Source organism: Muscardinus avellanarius (genome assembly GCF_963383645.1).
Source record: "Muscardinus avellanarius genome assembly, chromosome: 18".
Taxonomy (NCBI): Eukaryota; Metazoa; Chordata; class Mammalia; order Rodentia; family Gliridae; genus Muscardinus; species Muscardinus avellanarius.
Window position 1 is genome coordinate 12,532,920 of NC_137804.1, and position 19,384 is coordinate 12,552,303.

The 19,384-nt window shown below is 35.8% G+C and overlaps 1 protein-coding gene across 1 annotated transcript in view; it reads right to left on the reverse strand.

The window, feature by feature from the left end:
- ZCWPW2 (zinc finger CW-type and PWWP domain containing 2) overlaps positions 1 to 19,384 on the reverse strand; it is a gene marked incomplete at both ends in the record, with an annotated part of 88,707 nt that overhangs the window by 20,084 nt on the left and 49,239 nt on the right. Inside the window, 2 exons of the mRNA XM_080715345.1 lie at positions 284 to 351; positions 1,381 to 1,439. Coding sequence (XP_080571471.1) covers positions 284 to 351; positions 1,381 to 1,439 — 127 coding nt within the window. The remainder of the gene's footprint in view (positions 1 to 283; positions 352 to 1,380; positions 1,440 to 19,384) is intronic.

Here is a 19,384-nt window from a genome sequence, read left to right on the forward strand (position 1 = left end):
AGTCTGGACTGAAACCTACTTGCTGGCCTTCCTCCCACAACTCTTAGTACTTTGCTTTGAAAAATGAAATACATGACAAAGCCAGAGAAACTTTAATTCAAGGAAATAGAAACCTAAAGAGAACTGAAAAGCCCCAGTATGTAAATCAGTACCAAAATGACCCATTAGTGTTTCTTTCATATTTATGTACAACAGCTTTTTTCTTCCTTGAAAGGAAATAACTACATATTTTTGCAATTAGATATAGGCAAAAAAAGTAAAAGAAGGACAGGCCTTCACATACCCATGTTTTCCTTTGATAATGCATCATCAGAGCAAACACTTTCAAAAGAGCACTTTAAAATTGCTTTCCTAGAAAAAGAATTTGGCAAATTTAGTTTGAAAAGATCAATTATACTTGTGTAAATGACCATTAATGCATATTCATTGGTAATCACAAACCATGAGTATTTATTTTTAAGTTATATTTCTTGGTTGTCTTCCACAGTAAGACAGAATAGAGCAATGAAAGAAAGAGACCTAATATGGATCTGAGCCCTCAGTAGGTACAAAACAATGGTGGTCTAATTAAATACTTTACATAGGATGTCTCATTTAATTATTGTTTCAAAAATTCTATTAAGTAATTGTTGCATGCATTATAGAGAGAAACTGAACTCTCTGGCCGTGCCGTAAGTAGCTGAGGACAGAACTGAATGTCGCCAGACTGCAAAGTCGTGGTCTTTCCATTACGTTACGCTGCTGACTTAGAGCCAGAGACATTTGTCCAAACGCATTTTCTCTAACAACAAGATATTGAGAAAGTCACTTAAATTCCTCAAGTCACAAATTCTTCATCTTCTAAATGGAGATAATTTTGATCCATTTCATATTTGTTTGATGGGGTTACTGTGAAGTATTACTGAGATAAGACAATAAAAGCACGTTTTTAACATTTAGTTATATTCTGAAAAGGTACAAAGAAGATGTATTTTTGGATAAGATTCCTTTTGACATAGTACTTATATTCTTTAAAAAATTAATGGTTTAACTGGTTCAATGATAAACACTAAAACTTGTCATCAGTGACTTATTAGTTTATTATGAGTACCTCTTTCTGGTTTGTACTATCTATTTTTTGGACAGAAACTCTTTTTTTCATCTGGTTGCTCAAATTTTATTAATCTTTCAAAGATCTGATTTAACATATGTGTGGGACTATAAAACTTTCCCAGATAGGATTAATACTTATAACAATATTAATTCCTTTAGAAAATTTTAAACATAATGTTTCCCTAATGAAACAGAATCAAGTATGGGAGGAAATGCCATATGGCAATTAAATATAATATATACATTTCAGTGTAATCATATAATACTTTTTAATTTTATAAAGCATACCTTTTCCTTTTTCTACATTTGGGCTTTGTCTTTTCAGTCTTATTTTTGGAAATTTGCATCTGTAATACAAGAGCAAGATAAAAAATGAATTAGTTCATATGGCACTGGATCTGCTCATTGTAATTATGGTCCCATGTGATCAAAGTAATGTAGCTGCAGAAAACCTCTGGTCCTAAACAATACCTGTAAGCTCAATCGACCACCTCAGGCACTGCTGCTGCACTCACCTGCCCAAGTTCCAGGAAAAGAGACCTGATGTGCGTCTTCCATCCTATCTACCCTCTTCCTGTACTTACCTTCACAAACACGTAAAAACACTAATTAAAATAATATTAAGTTTTGCATACATATATGGCCTTTAAAGAAAGAAAGAATTGAGATACTGAGTCGAATGCAAAGCTCTGTAGGCAGGAACTGACATGGTGAAGGCCTACATGGATTTGACCTGATAGGGCCAAAGGGATTTTAGGCCTGACTTTTTGTGACTAAGCAAAGACAAGTGACTTTTTTTTTTTTGTGGTACTGGGGTTCCTGGAAACCCTTCTACCTCTGGGCTACAATCCCAGACCTATTTTGTATTTTTTATTTGGAAACAGGGTCTCTTAAGCCAGCGAGGCTGGCTTCGAACCTGCACGATCCTCCTGTCTCTGCCTCTCTGCCTCCCAAGCACAGGGGTTACAAGCGTGCGCCACCACACCAGGCTGCCAACAAAATTTTAATTTAAGATGTTTGTTGAGGCTGTTTGAGAAGTACAAGAAGTTTTGTCTACTTTTCTCAATTGTTTATTTTCGTGATTACTTTTACATTTTTTAAATAAATATTTGAAAATGAGTGAAAATCAAAAGATACAACTCTTTGGAAAGAGCTACTAAAGGAAGTACTTGGAAGGAAGTAGACTGAACCAAGAAAGAAAGCCAAAAAAGTGAAGCTAAAAGAAAATTAATGGATAAACACTATGCAAATCTAAATAAACACTGACCTAAAAAGAAAGACTGATTCGTTTTGGAATAAATAACAAGAAGTATTTATAAAAGTAGACAACTAGATGGAAGAGGAGAAAGATTTGACTAGGGTAGACGCATTTAAAGAACTTTTGCGTTATTGAGGAAGAAAGAAAAGGTTAAACTTAAATTGCTAAATCAATTCAATGCATTTCTATGTATGGATAATTACCTAAAGAAAAGAAATGCAGTCTGTGACTCCCATACTAGTTGGAAGGAGAAAAAATAATTAAAAACACAAGCAATCTGATATAACCCAGAAAAGGAAGAATTATAAACAAAAAGTACAAATGTAAAAATCAAGTATGTCCATAATATCAAATAATACAAGTGGACCTAACACATTTTTTGAAAGACAAATCCAATACTGTATCTAAGAAACACTAAAATATAATAGTATGGCTGTCAAGACACTAGCTACATTTTTGCAGAAATTGATAAGCTCATCATAAAATTTAAATGAAAACACAAGGTATACAAAATAGTCAAAAGCTTAAAGAAAAAAACAAAGTTGGTCATACTTCTTGATTTTAAAAATTACAGCAAAGCTACAATAATTGAGACAATTTGGTATTAGTATAGGAATAGAAGAAAATTTCGATAAAATAGAGTCCAGAAATGAGCTTGTACATTTATGGTCAATTGATTTTTAGCAAGAATGTTATAACAATTTAATAAGGAAAAAAGTCTTTTCAACAAGTGGCATAACAAGTGGATTCCACATGTAAAATGACAGTTCACCCCTACGTCACAACATGTACAAAAGTTAACTCAAAATGGACCAAACATTTCAATATGAGAGATAATACTAATAACACTCTTAGAAGAAAAAATAGACATAATCTTCATGACTTTGGTTTAGTTAATGGTTTCTTACACATGCCACTAAAAGCAGAAACAACAAAAGAATATGTTGGATATCATCAAAGTTAAAAATGTTTGCCAGATGTGAGGGCAATCTGGATGCGACATCTGTCACCCCATTGATTGCCAGGGTTGATTCGGCTGATCTGGCTGGCTAGGCGGGTGTCCCCTTCCTCCCTCACCGCTCCATGTACGTCCCTCCTGAAGCTGTGTGCTCGGTCAACGTGGACGACCTTCCCCGAATAGAGGAGGACCGGTCTTCGGTCAAGAGTATACAGTAGCTGCACTCCCCTGCTAGAACCTCCAGACAAGCTCTCAAGGTCCATCTGTAGGAGAACATAGGGTAGTCAAGCTTCCAAGACTCCAGACACATCCAAATGAGGCGCTGCACGTGGCAGTCTGCCTTTCTTTAAAAAAAAAAAAATAATAAAATGTTTGCCTATTTTGTGTGTGTGTGTGTGTGTGTGTGTGTGTGTGTGTGTGCGCGCGCGCAGCATTCTACCTCTGAGCTACCTCCACAGTTCAAATTCTTTTTTTATTTTTTTAAACAAGTTCTCACTATGTTGCTGAGAATCTCCCTACATCGCTAAAGCTGTCCTCAAACCTGCAATCTTCCTATCTCAGCCTCCCAAGTACTGGGATTACAGGTATGTGCCTTCATGCCTGGCTCTTTTGCCCTTTAAAGAGGATACTATTGACAAGGAGAAGATAACTTACAAAATGGGAGAAAATATCTTCAAGTCATATATCTGATAAGAGAACTTAACAATAAAAAGACAAATAAGCCAATTAAATTATGAGCAAGAATTCAAATGGACATTTCTCTCAGGAAGACAGTTGAACAGATGATAAGCATATAAAGAGATTCTTAATATAACATTGGTCATTACAGGGATCAAAATAAAAAAAAACACAATGAGACACCACTTGATACTTGCTGGGATAGATAAAATGAAAAATAAAAACCACAACAAGTGTTGAAAGATATACTGAGAGTGGAATCCTCAGATATTACTGGTAGGAATGTGAAATGTTGTCACTTTGGAATATAGTTTGGTAATTTCTCAACACCTCATATATACAGTTATTCTGCACCCTAGCAACTCCACTTCTAGGTCTATACCCAAGAAATTGAAATCATATGTCCACACAAGATAAAGAAAAAAAAGACAAATTTCTGCTTATGAATAAGTTTCCCCTTAACCACAATTTTGTTTTAAGTAAACTGCAATGAATCACTGTCCAAAAACATTAAATGAAAAATTTCAAAAATACACTATTCAAAATAACTCTTATTACATTATATTGTCATAGTTGTCTATCTTTTCTTAATCTTTTTCTGTACCTAGCTTATAAATTAATCTTTATCACAGGTATGCATATATAGGAAAAAGTGCAATTATACACAGAGCTCTGTGCTGCCTGAAATTGAAGTCCTGGCAAATATATTCTCAGTGGATAAGAGAGGAGGACTGTGTATCCATACAAGGGGATATTATTCAGAAGTTAAAAATAATGAAGTACTAACAAATGCTACAACATGAATAATTCTTGATACCTGTATGCTAAATAAAAAATGAAGTCAGACCCAAAAGGCCACATATTATATGATTATATTTACCTGTAATGTAGAAAAGGCAAGTCAACAGAGATAGAAAATAAATTTAATGTCTGATTTCCAATGACTAGGAGGAGGTGAGAAATGGATGGTGACTTCTCGTGGGCATGGGGTTTTGTTTTGGGGTAATGAAAACTCAGCCAAGCACAAAAGGAGAAGGGACATATGTTTTCTCTAATATGCCCAAACTAGGGACTATTAGGAATACCATAGATACTCCAGATAATGGAGGGGAAACCTCAACAAAGCTGAAATAGAAGGGTAGGCTGAGGTTGATTAATGGAGGAGCTACATTCGAATATGGTCAACCTGGACACTCATTGTTGGGAGGGGAAGAAGGGAAGGGGGGAGGGCACTAAGCACAGTCTTAATGTATGCCATTTTCAATATGATCTACATTTTTAAAAACCCTACTCTAAAAGGAGATAGTAGTATTGATCACACACTTTGAATATGCTAAAAAAAAAAACCTAGTGTATGCAACACTTTAAAATAGTTACTTGTATGGTACATAAGTTATGCATATAAAATATAATTTTAAAATTAATAACAGAAAAGTTGAAAGTAAGGAGATAGAAGACAATATAGTTATAATTATTAACAAAAGATATCTAATGTGGCAATATAAAAGATAGAAAAGAAGTATTTACCAAATAGTGTAATTAGAGGGAAGAAAAGTTTTTACTCAATACTAAAAGAAATAATCCACTCAGAATGTATAATATCCTCACCCTATATAGTCCTCAAATATTAGCTTTAAGATATATAAAACAAAATCAGACCAAATTACAAAAAGAAACCCATGCAACTAGTACATTTTAATCTCCTTTAAATTTTTTTATAAAATTTACCTCAATAAAAAAATAAGGTTAACACAAAAATTAACAAAGAAATAGAAGAGTTAAATGACACAAATAATAGCCTCAACCAAATAAATATATATTGAAACTGGCATTGAATATTAAGGAATATGTGCTGTTTTTAAACCTAAAACATGTATTAATTTGATTACCTACTAGGTCCCAAAAGAAGTCTCGAAAAATAAAAATAATTTCTATTTTACAAATAATATTCACTAACTAAAATACATAAATCACAAAAGGTAGCTGACTAAAGTCTGTAATCAAAAGATACATATTTAAAAACTTCACACTCGCCACGAGCCTTTCTGTTCTACGTCATTTGGATCAGTTTTCCCCAAAACACTCTTGCTCTTTTCTTTTCAGTACAAGAAGGAGATCCAGGGATATTCTATCTTTGAGCTACTCCATTACCTTTTTTTTTTTTTTTTTTTTTTTTTTTGCGGGACCAGGGATGGAATCCAGGGGCATTCTACCTTCGAGCTACACCCCCAGGCCTATTTCTTTCTTTCTTTCCTTCCTTTCTTTCCTTCATTCCTTCCTTCCTTCCTTCCTTCCTTCCTTCCTTCCTTCCTCCCTCCCTCCCTCTCTCCTTCCTCTCTCTCTCTCTCTCTCTCTCTCTCTCTCTATCTCTATCTCTATCTCTCTCTCTTTCTCTGCACAATCCTCCTGTCTCTGCCTCCCAAGCGTGGGGATTCCAAGCGTGTGCCACCACGCCCGGCCTTTATTCTTTATTTTTGAAACAGGGTTTCACTGAGTTGCAAAGGGCCTCACTAAACAGTAGCTGAGGCTGGCTGTGAACCTGGATCCTCCTGTCTCAGCTTCCAAAATGCTGGGATTACAAGTGTGCACCACTACGCCTGGCTATTTTTATTTATTTATTTATTTATTTATTTATTTATTTATTTATTTATTTATTTTTGAAACAGGATCTCACTAAGTTACTCAGGCTGGCCTCAAACCTGAGATCCTTTCTCTTGTCTTAGCCTCCCAGGTACTGGGATTACAGGCATGTGACCCCATGCTTGGCACTTTTTCTGTGTGTGTGTGTGTGTGTGTGTGTGTGTGTGTGTGTGTGTACATGCATGAATACACACATGACACTGGGAATTGAACTCTGGAGAATTCTACCTCTGAGCTTTACCTCACCATAATTTATTTTTGTTTTGAAAGAGGTTTCACTGGGTTGCTGCGAGTCTCACTACTTTGCTGAGAGTGTCCTCCTGCCTGTAATCCTTCTGTCTCCGTCTCCCAAGTCCTGGGATTGCAGGTGTGCACCACCACGATGCCTGGCTTGCTTTCTCATACTTTAAGGATGTATGCTGAAAATCATTTGGCTCTTAGATAATGCACCTTTTCTCCATGTCATGTCTTGAAAGCTGCAGGTGCATATAAAGTGTGTGAGGAAAACATTAATGAATAAACATTGGGGAAAGAATACAGTAAACACCAATATCATCACAAGAAAAAACAGTGTCAAGTGCTACTGCCCATTTTTTCAGCGCCTCCTTTTGGATTTAGATATTTAATGACTTCATGAAATTTTCCCTGAACTTCTGAGCCAGAGCTTCAAAGCAATTCTCCTTTCAAAATGTTTGTTAAACTTCTTTTATTTTTTTGTTGTTTCACTTTGTCAGTGTGAGCGGTTTCTTAGCCCATTTTTGTCTAGTTCATTCACTATTTCACGGATCTTGATTTTACTGATTTTGAATCAACTACAATAATAGAAACAACCTTTTAATATAATAAATGTTTAGTAGGTAGAAGTGCCATTAAGAATGTACATGTAAAAGCATGTACTGTAATAAATGCAGGCTGTAGCTCTCAAAGCACTGCCAAGCACCTTCAGTACACTAATGATCATCCGAGGGAAGTGTGTATGAAGCGCTCCAGGAACACATCTTATGATGCTGAGGACTACGTGATCTCCTTCTTGTAATCTTAACCTCAAGGTAATATTCAGATATTTCTTCCAGGACTGTGGATGTGTGTGTATGCACAGATGGAAAAAAGGATATAAAAATATTGTTCTCAAAATCACTGATATGAATCTCCAAAGTCATGGTAGAGCTTTTATTTCTACATTGTTATAAGTATCAGTTTAAATTACCTTTATATTTGAGTATGAAGTAAGAGGGTTATTGTAAGAGGAAATAAGATTATCATAACAAAGTGAAAACTGCTTTCTAGGTATTAAGAGAAAAATATCATTAAACATCTGTAAAAAAAAAAAAACAGGGAGATTTAAATAGAATAATTGCCTTTTCTACTTTGTTAAATACCCCCATAACCAAAATGGACTAGTCAGTGTTTGCTGAAGGGCTCTGTGCCCTCGTGCCTCAGCCTCACACACATCGTGATGTGGTGGAGAAGGGCCACATGGACTGTCATGGCAGGAACCGCATTTGAGCCCTACTCTGGCCCTTATGGTTGCATCCCTTTTTGTAAGTCACTCTACTATCGATCTGCTATAAAGTAAACATTTAAATATTTTCTACTTAAAGGAACATGCTGCATTTCTGGTTTTTGTTTTTTTTTTTCATTTAGTGATGCTAAAAATTAACTATTTCAAAGTCTTGGGGGGAAGATTAAATGAAATAGCATTCCACAAAGTAGTCAGCTGTGCTTTCCAATTGGTTGTCCAATCATTGTTTAACACTGGGCAGGGGCCAAATTCCCTCATTCTTGTTTATGACACACAGCCGAGTGAACTTAGCAGCTTAGTGTGACTGGCCCTGGAATAGTGTACTAGTTTACTTAGGCTGCTATAACAAATTACCACAAACTTGGTAAAGCAATGGAAATTTATCATTACCACAAGTTTGTACAATAGAAGTCTATCTCTCATGAGGATACTTATCATTAAATTCAGGGCCTACCTAATTCCAGATCATGTCATCTTAATATTATTACCATAATTACATTCATAAAGACCGTTATTCCAAATGAGGCCATATTCTGGGGTTCCAGGCAGACATATGTTTTCGGACCACTATCCAGCCCAGTAAGAGAAGATAATGTCATCCTTATCTATCTCATCCCTTCTATCTCTCTTCCACAGCCCCATAGCTGATTCTCTTATGTTATTTAGCCCGTGCTGTTTAAAGTAAGGGACACAGTGTGAGCCAACTGGCAAGACCTGAGAGCTTGTTGAAAGTGCAAATGCTCATGCCCACCTTAGGCCTACTAAATCAGAAACTCTAGGGTGGGGTCCAGGAATCTGTGTTTAAATAAGCTCTGTAGTTGACTTTCAAGAAAACTAAAGCCTATGACCCACTGGTCTACTGCTTCCACCCAATTACAAAAATACTTTATAAATGCCACTAATTTAAGAAACCAAAGTATTAATTCTTCTCTTGCTAGATATAAAAAAATCCAATAACCAAGGTGTTATATATGTATAGAGAGCATAAGTTATTTACTAAAAAACTATATATAAAATATTAGTATTATTGACTAGAATGGGAAATGATTGAAATGTTTATAATAGATTAAAAATAACAGATAATTCTTAAAAACTGTCTACACAAGATCTATGCTCTGACTTGACATTACCCATTTCTTTAGGTCACTTTTCATCTCAATAGAAATATTTTATTTTTAAACAAAAGAAACAAGTATTAGCTGTGTCAAATTTAAAGCTGTGTTTGAGCTGGCATGGTGGTGCATGCTTGTAATCCCAGCATTTGGGAGGCTGAGAACAGAGGATCATGGTTCGCGGACAGCCTGAGCTACTTAGTGAGGCCCTCCACAACTTAGTGAGTCCATATTTCAAAATAAAGAATAAAAAATAGGGCAGGGGGTGTAGCTCGGAGGTCAAATGCATCTGGGTTCCATCTCCAGACCTGCAAAAAAAAAAAATTAAAGCTGTGTAAAATATAGACCCAGCATTGTATGCTCTTAGAAAATATGCTGTGTAATGATGAAAGTAATTGCCAGTCAATAGTCACTTAAAGAACTACCTAAAAATAAAGAAGTACCTACTTTGACAGAATTTCCCAAAGTGAATCTTTGTGCTTTGAAATATATGCAAACTTCTTGTTAAAAATAATGATCACATAGAAGTTCTAAAAAGCCAGTATTCTCACTTTTCTTTGGAAAATCTGTTGGTGAAAGTTGCCTGGAATAAGGATGAACACTAGTTTCATGCAGCATTATAAATGACTATCAGTACTTGATCTGAGTTAGGATAATACAGTTAAGTCTTCAAACCTAGACAATGATTGCTATCAACACTCCTTTGAAAAGTTGGAGGAGGGCTGGGCATGGTGGCACACGCTTGTAATCCCTGTGCTTGGGAGGCAGAGACAGGAGGATCATGCAGGTTCAAAGCCAGCCTTGTTGGCTTAAGAGACACTGTTTCAAAAATAATAATAAAAAAAGAAGTGGGAGAAGATTAAAATGACTATTTTCTGTCCTTGAGACACTATTTCAACAGAAAGCACAGCAATCTAGTGTTTTTAACATAAATACTAATCACCAGTTGCCACATGCATCAGGCAAGTCAATTTTTTGTAGAGTTCAGCATTTCTGTGAGCTTGGGACAGTCTCAGAAGCCAGCTCCTGGCAACTTGACTCCCAAATGTCTTGCTGTCCTCTGCCTTCTCTCTTTAGCCATGTACAAGTTCACAATAAAGCACTATGGATTGCTCTGCTTTGACTGTCTTACCAGGAAAAAAAACAAACAAAAAAAAAAAAAACAAAAAAAAAAAAACACTATAGTGTGTACTCAAGCAGTGAGCTGAGACACAGGAGACATTTTTCTCCAAAAATAGAAGTTGGCCACCAGGACCCCCTAACAAAAGGCCTGAAAGGTTTTCTATTAACAGCCCTCCTTGTGGCTGAGTACAGAAATAACAGAAACTTCAAGGAGTTCTGTGGTTTGGCGCTTCACTGCTAGTGTATTGCTGTTTTGTTTTATTGTGTTGTTTGGGCTGTGCTGGGGGTGGGACCCAGGACAGCCTACAGGAGTGCTCCACCACTCAGGTGTCCCCCAGACATCCACTGTTCCTTATACAACCTTGCATTTATTATTTAATAGTGGTTGACTGCCTATATCAAGGCTAGCACATAAAATTTCAGGGTTTTTTTTTTAATGTTTTAATAGGATAAGTGTCACTTATATTTATAATAGGCTTAAGAGTAATAAGTGATGATCCAAAAAGAGTATCTAGAAAGGAAGAACACCATGAAAAGCCTAGTTGCTGACACACTTGTTCATCTGATTAAATGTTGCCAATAAATTAGATTATTTGATCTTTAACCAGAGATTCTCTAAAACCCTAAGTCAGTTGAAAATAATTTGTATTTCTATACAGATTTTTCTAAAGCCATTGGATACTTCAGCAAGGGAAATGTTGGGAGAAGATACTCTTTCTAAAGGAGAATTTCTAGAATTTGCATATTTCAATTAAATTCTTAAAAGGCGAATCACAGAAAGCATTCTATGGTTAGAGTGTACCCACATTACATTAATTTTTCTGGACAAAAGAAGAAATGTGGAGAATGTCATTATCTGTTCTATAATTTTTCTATCAACTCAATTAGCAAGAATAATCAGCCTGATTCTTCAACCTATGGGCCACTGTCAAATGTTCTAAGCATTTATCCTCAACATAATACATAAGCTCTCCAGTCTCCTGATCAGTAGTCGCTTGACACAACAGCACAAAGATGTCATTCTTTTTAAATTGTGTCTGGATCAACATTTCAAACTGTGTCACTCTCAGATGAGTCCAGAGGTGGAGATGAAGATACTCCAGCACACGGGGTCATGGAGGGCATGGAGGACAGAAATGCCTCTGTTCTGGGTGACTGCATTCTCCAGTGTGCTGTGGAGTATAGATTTAAGATGTGTACCTAACAGCAGCATTTCATGACACAACAAATTGTCTGGGGGAAGAAAAGGGAAGGTATGAAATACATAAAAAAGAAAGATAAATAACACCTCAAAGTCACTATAATTTTATAAAATGGTAATTCATAGTTTTTAAAGAAATAAAGTAGACTTGTGCTGTTTTAATGTAAATGAAAAGTTGGGAGAACTTATAGACAGAAGCCAAATGTTTACAACTCTGAAATTAAAGACATTAATTCTAATATAAGTCAATTTTATTAATTTTTATTGACATTGAACAGTAGTTGCTATTAAGCATAAAAAGACCATTTTATATCCAGTATAATAGCTACAATCTATAAAATACAAATCACTATTCAAATTTCTATTTTACATTATTTAATAGCTACTCTATTAATCAGTATATTGTTTTGGGATTTAATGCAATAGTGTGAGGAAGGTGATGGTCAATGGAAAATATTCCAAACTTTAGGACAAGCATAGATTTTCTGTGTAGCTTTATGTTGGAGACATGCTTCCATGTGTCTTTATATCAGAGAGGAAGGATTACATTCATAATAAATATAATCAACAGAATAAATGGAAAAAAGCTTCAATAAACATAACCATTAATTCCTCAAAATAAAGGACAATATCTGGAAGCTATTCCTCATGTGCTAGCAGAGCCTCAAGTTGAAGAGACTTTTGTTTCTTAATAAAAGAACAAATACATTTTGTGGAATTCTCTTCATTTTTTTCTGGATCAATTTTAAAATACAGAATAGAAACAGGGTGAGTTAAAGTTGAAAAGTTTTGAATTTTTGGACTCTATGGTGCCAGATTTTAAGTATAGTCATCCTTAGTGTCTGCAAGGAATTGGTTCCAGAACCCCCTATGGATACTAAAATCCATGGGTGTTCAAGTTCTGCATCTAAAATTGCATAGCATTTGGTATATAACCTATGCACTTCCTCTCATATACTTTAAGTCATCTTTAGACTATTTATATTAATACGGTTCAAATGCTTTGGACATAGTTGTTATACTGTGTTTTTATGGAATGATGACAAGGAAAAACATCTATACATGTACAGTACAGGAGCAATTACAAAAAGTGTTTTTCCATCTGTGGTTGCTTGAAGCCATGGAGGGAAACTTATAGATATAGAGGGAAACTTTATTAACAAACTCAAAGGCTAAGTGAATTAATCTGGAGTAAATCTTTAAATGGGTGTTATGTATAAAGAAACAAAAATTTAAACAACATCACTCATTTTAAATGGTGATATTCATTTATTTTTTGGTTAATAAGGATAAAAATTCTTAAAAGAGGAAAAATTATTTATAGAAATAAATTTCTATTTATCAAGCACCAGATCTACATAACTAAATTTTGGATTTTCTCAGACAAACTATTGCACTGGGACAAAGCACTAGTTTGACAGCATTGGCGATACCCACCTCCATCTCCATCTTCTACAACACCATTCAGAACAGCCACCTGGGAAAAACTTGTAGCCCACCAGCCCTGCGTGGAAAAGACCCAGATACTAGCCCACACCTCTCCCACCATATGCTTGTGACCTTGGAGAAAGGCATGTCTTCTATGCTAGAAAACTCATCAACAAGATTTACCTTATGATGTGAGACTATAATGCATATTATTAAAAAAACCCATTATGCTCACTTCTGATGAACATTTCCTAGTGCTCCCAGCTCCTCCCACCTTCGGTGACTATCTAATAAAAACTACAAGGGCACAATTTGGCTGAGATCAGGTCCATGGACTGAAAGTCAAATAAAAATGAAGGCTAAGCAAATATACAAGCTCCTCAAAAGACTTAAAAAAAAGTAAGGAGCAAATATAATCACCCACACCAGAAAACAGGAACTCTGAAGCAAGGGTTCTTTGCTTATCTTCATGAATGGTACATAAACAGCTCTGGAATTAAATATTTACCTATTTTCTCTAATTTTAATGTTTTATTACTACTGGATATTCTATAGAATTCCTATAGACTATAATTCAAGTTAGAAGAGATAAATTTTGCAATTTAATCAAGCAGGTTCAGTTATAAATTTACTAAAAAGTATCTTGTTAAAAGACTTTTGTAGAAGGATTTTTTATGTTGCCTCTGCATATTTCAAGAATAGTACTATTGAAATCAGTATGTAAAGAACATCCTATGTTAAGTTTTCCATTGATGATTTAAAATGATGAATAATTTTCTATATTAATATATACCCGTCTTATATAGTTTAAAATGAAAATGTACAGCAAAACAGTACACTTGGATTTAAAAATTTACATTGGGACATTTTCTGAGATGAGGAAAATGTTCTCTACTTTGGGGATGGTAGTTACATAAATGAATATGTGAACTTAAGAAAATTTCATCAAACTGTATACTTAATATCTATGCATTTCACCATGTTTAAATATTAACTGAATAAAAATCCAAGTGAAGAAAAAAGTCGATCAAATGTGTTGAATAAAATTTATAAGACTGCATTGTTATGGACTGAATTCATGTGCTAAGCTTGAACAAACCAGAATGACTTGTGCTAAGTGGCATGCAATCAAACTTAGAGCAGACCAGTTTAAAAAAAAAAAAAGAAGATTCACTGCAACCACTCATAAGAGGGCCAGTGAACCTGAGCCAGCATGACAAGGAAGCCCTCCTGCTTTACTTCATATAATAAAAACCACCTTCTGCAATGTGATGCTCACCAGTCTGCTTTCTGCACTATGCTGTCCCTTGTTCTTGCTGCATTGCCTTTCACAAGCTGATCTGATCATTCTGTCCTATCCAGATGGAATGCTAACTGATTCGTGAATCTCTATAATATCCAATTGGATTTTCAAACTCAATTTGTTGAAATTTTGTTCTTTAACAACCAAAAGAAAGCTGTAGCAACTAATAGTAGAGAAAATTTGGAAAATGGTCATGGAAAACTTGAGTGACTCAAGTTTGCAAAACAATGGCCTATGGAAAAGTGAACGGTATATTAATATTCCAACTAGAAATCCTAAATAAATAAATAAATAAATGTGTGATGTGATAGTTTCACCTAAAAAAAAATAAAGAAAAAAAATATTCTCTGGTAAGAAAGAAAGCAAAAAGAAATATTGAAATGTTATCTTTAAGTCATCAAAAGTTTGGTATCAGACAAATGAAACTGTTATGTGAGATTATCATTGTTAATTTTAGATAAATTGCTATAATACTAGATGTCAAACACTAAGCCAAGCATGGGAAGAAGGGATGGGGAGGGAACCGGGTGGGGATCGGGTAGGGGCTAACTGGGCGATGTGTGCATGTATGTCTACAAAAGTTTTTTTTTATACCATCATGATGTACGAATACAGTGCACCAATAAAAAATAAAAAAATTTTAAAAAATAAAATGGGATTAATGAAAAGAAAAAAAAAGAAAAAAGAAAAGTGAATGGTGCTCACGGAGTTGTATCCAAAAGGAAAGTAAATGATTTTTGAGGCTTGATTCTACCTATTCCCAGGGGTTTGCTGTTCACTAAACTTTTTTGAGATTCTCTCTGTGTAGGGCTAAAAGTCAGCAGTATGGATCTGTTTTTATATTTATCTTTGGGGAAAGGGATATATAAAGCTAAGTAAACTAAGTTAGTTGCAGTTCATGATTCCATATTAATAGTGAGCTTATTATTAACACAAGCATCCAAACATCTAGTCATAAAATGTAAGCAACTTATCCTGTTAATTGAGCTAATGAAAAATTTCTGCTTGTCATAAAGTTTTCTGTAATAATTTTGGGGTAAGTATTTTCATCAGAAAATATAATATCCAAGAGAATGGGAAGATGGTGACCAAGAGTATCAGCGCTGATGAATCCTGATGACACTTGATCCCCATTGTCCTAAAAACTGAGCACTACAAAGCCAGACAAAGCAATCAGCAGAGGAATAAGAACATTAAATACAAGTGACAGAGAAAAAGACTAGATGAGGGGGGAAAAAAGCCCTGCCTGCAGTAGTGGGCGCCGACTCAGGTGCAGGCTTTCCACACAGCACCGCACACCAGTGACAAAAGGAGAATAAGCATTTGAAAGGGAGAAGCAGCAGAGGCACGGGTTATAAGTCAGCCTGCCTGAAGACCTGCTACAGAAAATGGGAGCTAACCTCGCCACCGGGAACCCAGAGTTGAGCCCAGCACCAGAATAGAAGCTCGCTACACTGGAGGCGCACCACTGTGATGCCATTAACCCAGCGACACCCCAGCCACCACACCCCAAGAGTTCCAGCCAGTGAGCATCAGAAATGTGAATAAAGCCGGGCGTGGTGGCACATGCTTGTAATCCCCGCGCTTGGGAGGCGGAGACAGGAGGATCGCGCAGGTTTGAAGCCAGCTGTGCCCGCTGGCTTAGGAGACCCTGTTTCCAAATAAAAAAGTATAAAAAAAAATAGGTCTGGGAGCATAGCCCAAACGTAGAAGAACTTCCAGGAACCCCAGTACCTTCAAAAATAAAAAATAAAAGACCTCAACATACCTCTTACACAATTAGATAGATATAGACAAAAGGTCAGTAAAGACACCTCGGACGTAAAGAACACCATTAATCAAATGGACCTGTTAGACACATATAGAATATTCCACCCATCTACAGCAGAGTTCCCATTTTTCAGCAGCTCATGGAACTTTTTCTAAAACAGATCACACACAGCCAACTGATATTTGACAAAGGGGACAAAAACATACACTGGAAGAAAGATAGTCTGTTCAACAAATGGTGTTGGCAAAACTGGTTAACCATATGCAGAAAAAGTAGAAATTAATCCCACTTTCTCACGCTGCACAAGAGTCAATTCAAGATGGATCAAAGACTTGGAAATTAGACCAGAGACCTGAGGCTCCTTGAAGAGGGCATAGAGGCTTCTTGAAGAGGTCCAACACTGCAACATATAAGCACAGATAAAAAACTTTCTCAACAAGACCCCAAAGGCACAACAAACTAAAAGGCAAATCAATACATGGGACTGCATGAAACTGAAGAGCTTCTGTTTAGCAAAGGAAACTTTCAGGATTCTTAACCAAGAGCCACAGAATGGGAGATTTTTCCCACCTATGCCTCAGATAGAGGACTGATATCTAGAATATACAAAGAGCTTAAGAAACTCAACACTAAAAAAATAAATAATCCAATCAAAAATGGGCAAGTGAACTAAATAGATACTTCACAAAAGAAATCCAAATGGCCAATAAATGCATAAAAAATGTTCAAGAGCACTGGCAATCAGAGAGATTCAAATCAAAACTACCCTGAGGTTTCATCTAACTCTAAATAGAATGGCAATCATTCAAAACACAAACAACAACAAATGCTGGCGAGGGTGTGGAGAATTGAGAACCCTAAAACATTGTTGGTGGAATTGCAAATTAGTACAACCACTTTGGAAAATGGTATGGAGGATTTTCAGAAGAATGGGAACTAATTTACCATTTAACCCAGCAATACCACTACTGGGTATCTACCAAATAAAAGCAAACCAAACTACCAAACTATTTATGTTCATAGCTGCACAATTCACCATAGCCAAACTATGGAACCAGCCATGATGTCCATCAACAGATGAATGGATTACAAAACTGTAGGATATGTACACAATGGAATTTTACTCAGCCATAAAAAAAAACACAATTACATCATTTTCAGGGAAATGGATGTAACTGGAGGACATTATGCTAAGTGAGGTTAGTCAGTCGCAAAAAGTAAGAAAACAGATGCTTTCCCTAATATGTGAAAGCTAGGGTGAAATGGGTCATAAGAGGATCTCCAGGTGAAAAAGGAAATCCTATAGAGGAGCAAACAAGGCAACCTAACTGTGGGGATGGGAGGGGGGAAGAAGGAAACTCTCTTAAGCACAAAATGTACATTTATAAAACATATCGATGTCAACCACTAAACCAAGCATGGAAGGGAGGGATGGGGAGGGAATGGGATGGGGAGGGGGTAGAATTTAACAGGGTGATGTGTGCATGTATGTCTACACAAGTTTTTTTCCCCCCATTAAGATGTATGAATTCAATGCACCAATAAAAAATAAAATAAAAATAAAAGAACCTGAATGGAAAAAAAGAAAATATAATATCCTAAGCTGTGTAAAAATGAAGAGAGTAACCATTAATTTTGTCTTTCAAATGGCTTAAGTTATATTTAAAAATTAAAATGAGATCTTTTTCCAAGTTAGTAATAATATATTGTATAGAGTTAATTAGAAATATGTAAAACTTTTCATTAAAAAATTAAAGAAAATGAATAGACAGGTTATATTTCTACATGAGAACATTTAGTATAATAAAAATGGATTTTCTCCCTAAATTAGCACCAATATCAACCACCAACTCAACAGAATTTTTCTTGGAACTTGACTAAATAATCTATCATTCATCTGAAAAAATCAACATGCAAGAATTATAAAAATTTTTGAAAAATTAGAATAATAAAGGAATACCAACTCACACTCTAAAGAAAGTTGAAAAGCCACACATAATGGCTGCATGGAAAGCTTGACTTGGGAAGATGACACACTTGAGGCCAGGCTGGGAAATCTAGCAAGACCCAATTTCAAAATAAATAAAAAAAGTCCTGAGTAGCTCAATGGTAAAAATACCCCTAGATCCAATACCCAGTACTGCAGAGAGAGAGAGAGAGAGAGAGAGAGAGAGAGAGAGAGAGAGAGAGAGAGAGAGAGAGAGAGAGAGAACAGAAGAAATGAATTTCACCTTTTCACTTAAAGGAAGTACTTTATCATTACTGTTTCTCTTTTGCATGTCTGAATTACCAGTATCACTGCTTTTGTGCTGAGAGGCCATTATTATACAAATTATCTTGACCATTAGAATGGCACATAACTTAAACATATGAATTGTTTATAAATTTTACTGTATACATGATTTTTGTTTGTTTGCAGTACTGGGGATTAAACCCTGGGTCATTCTACCTCTGAGCTAGACCCTTAGCCCTATTGTTTATTATTTTGAAATATGGTCTCACTAAGTTGCAGAGGGTCTCACAAAGTAGTTGAGTCTGACCACGAACCTGTGATCCTCCTGTCTCAGCTTTCCAAACACTGGGATTATGAGCTTGTGCCACCACATCCCACTTTGCTGTATACATGTTTACAGTATACATATATATTGTTTAGTTGTATTTTACTTGCATATAAAACACATGTTTATACATGAATATAGCAAGGGCCTTGCTAAGCTGAGGCTGGCCTTCATACATGTGTCATTACCAACGGTTATCTCTTAGGAGTGAAACTATAACTGGGAAAGAACTTATATCTAGAGGTTCTACTTTTAAAAAAAAAGATATTTACCTAATCCTACCTCATAGAACTATTTTTAAATTTTTCTCACAATGCTGCTTTTTTCATTGGAAAAATGTCTTAAGTAATTGTTATGGTTTAAATCCAGAATGTCCCTCAAACACTCATGTGTTAGAGACTTAATCCCTAATGCAGCAATGTTCAAAGGTGTGGCTTTAGAGAATGATCGCATCACAAGGGCTTTAACCTCATCAGTGAATTAATCTACTTGATGAATTAAGAATTTGAATGGACTATTGAGAGGCAGTGGAAACCAGAAGTGGTGGGGCCTAATTGCAGAGGATATGGGGAACTATACCTTGTTTCCTGTTTTCATTCACATTCTCATTTTCTCTTCTCTCCTCTCTCCTCTCCCCTCTCCCCTCTCCCCTCTCCCCTCTCCCCTCTCCCCTCTCCCCTCTCCCTTCTCCCTTCTCTCTCTCTCTCTCTCTCTCTCTCTCTCTCTCTCTCTCTCTCTCTC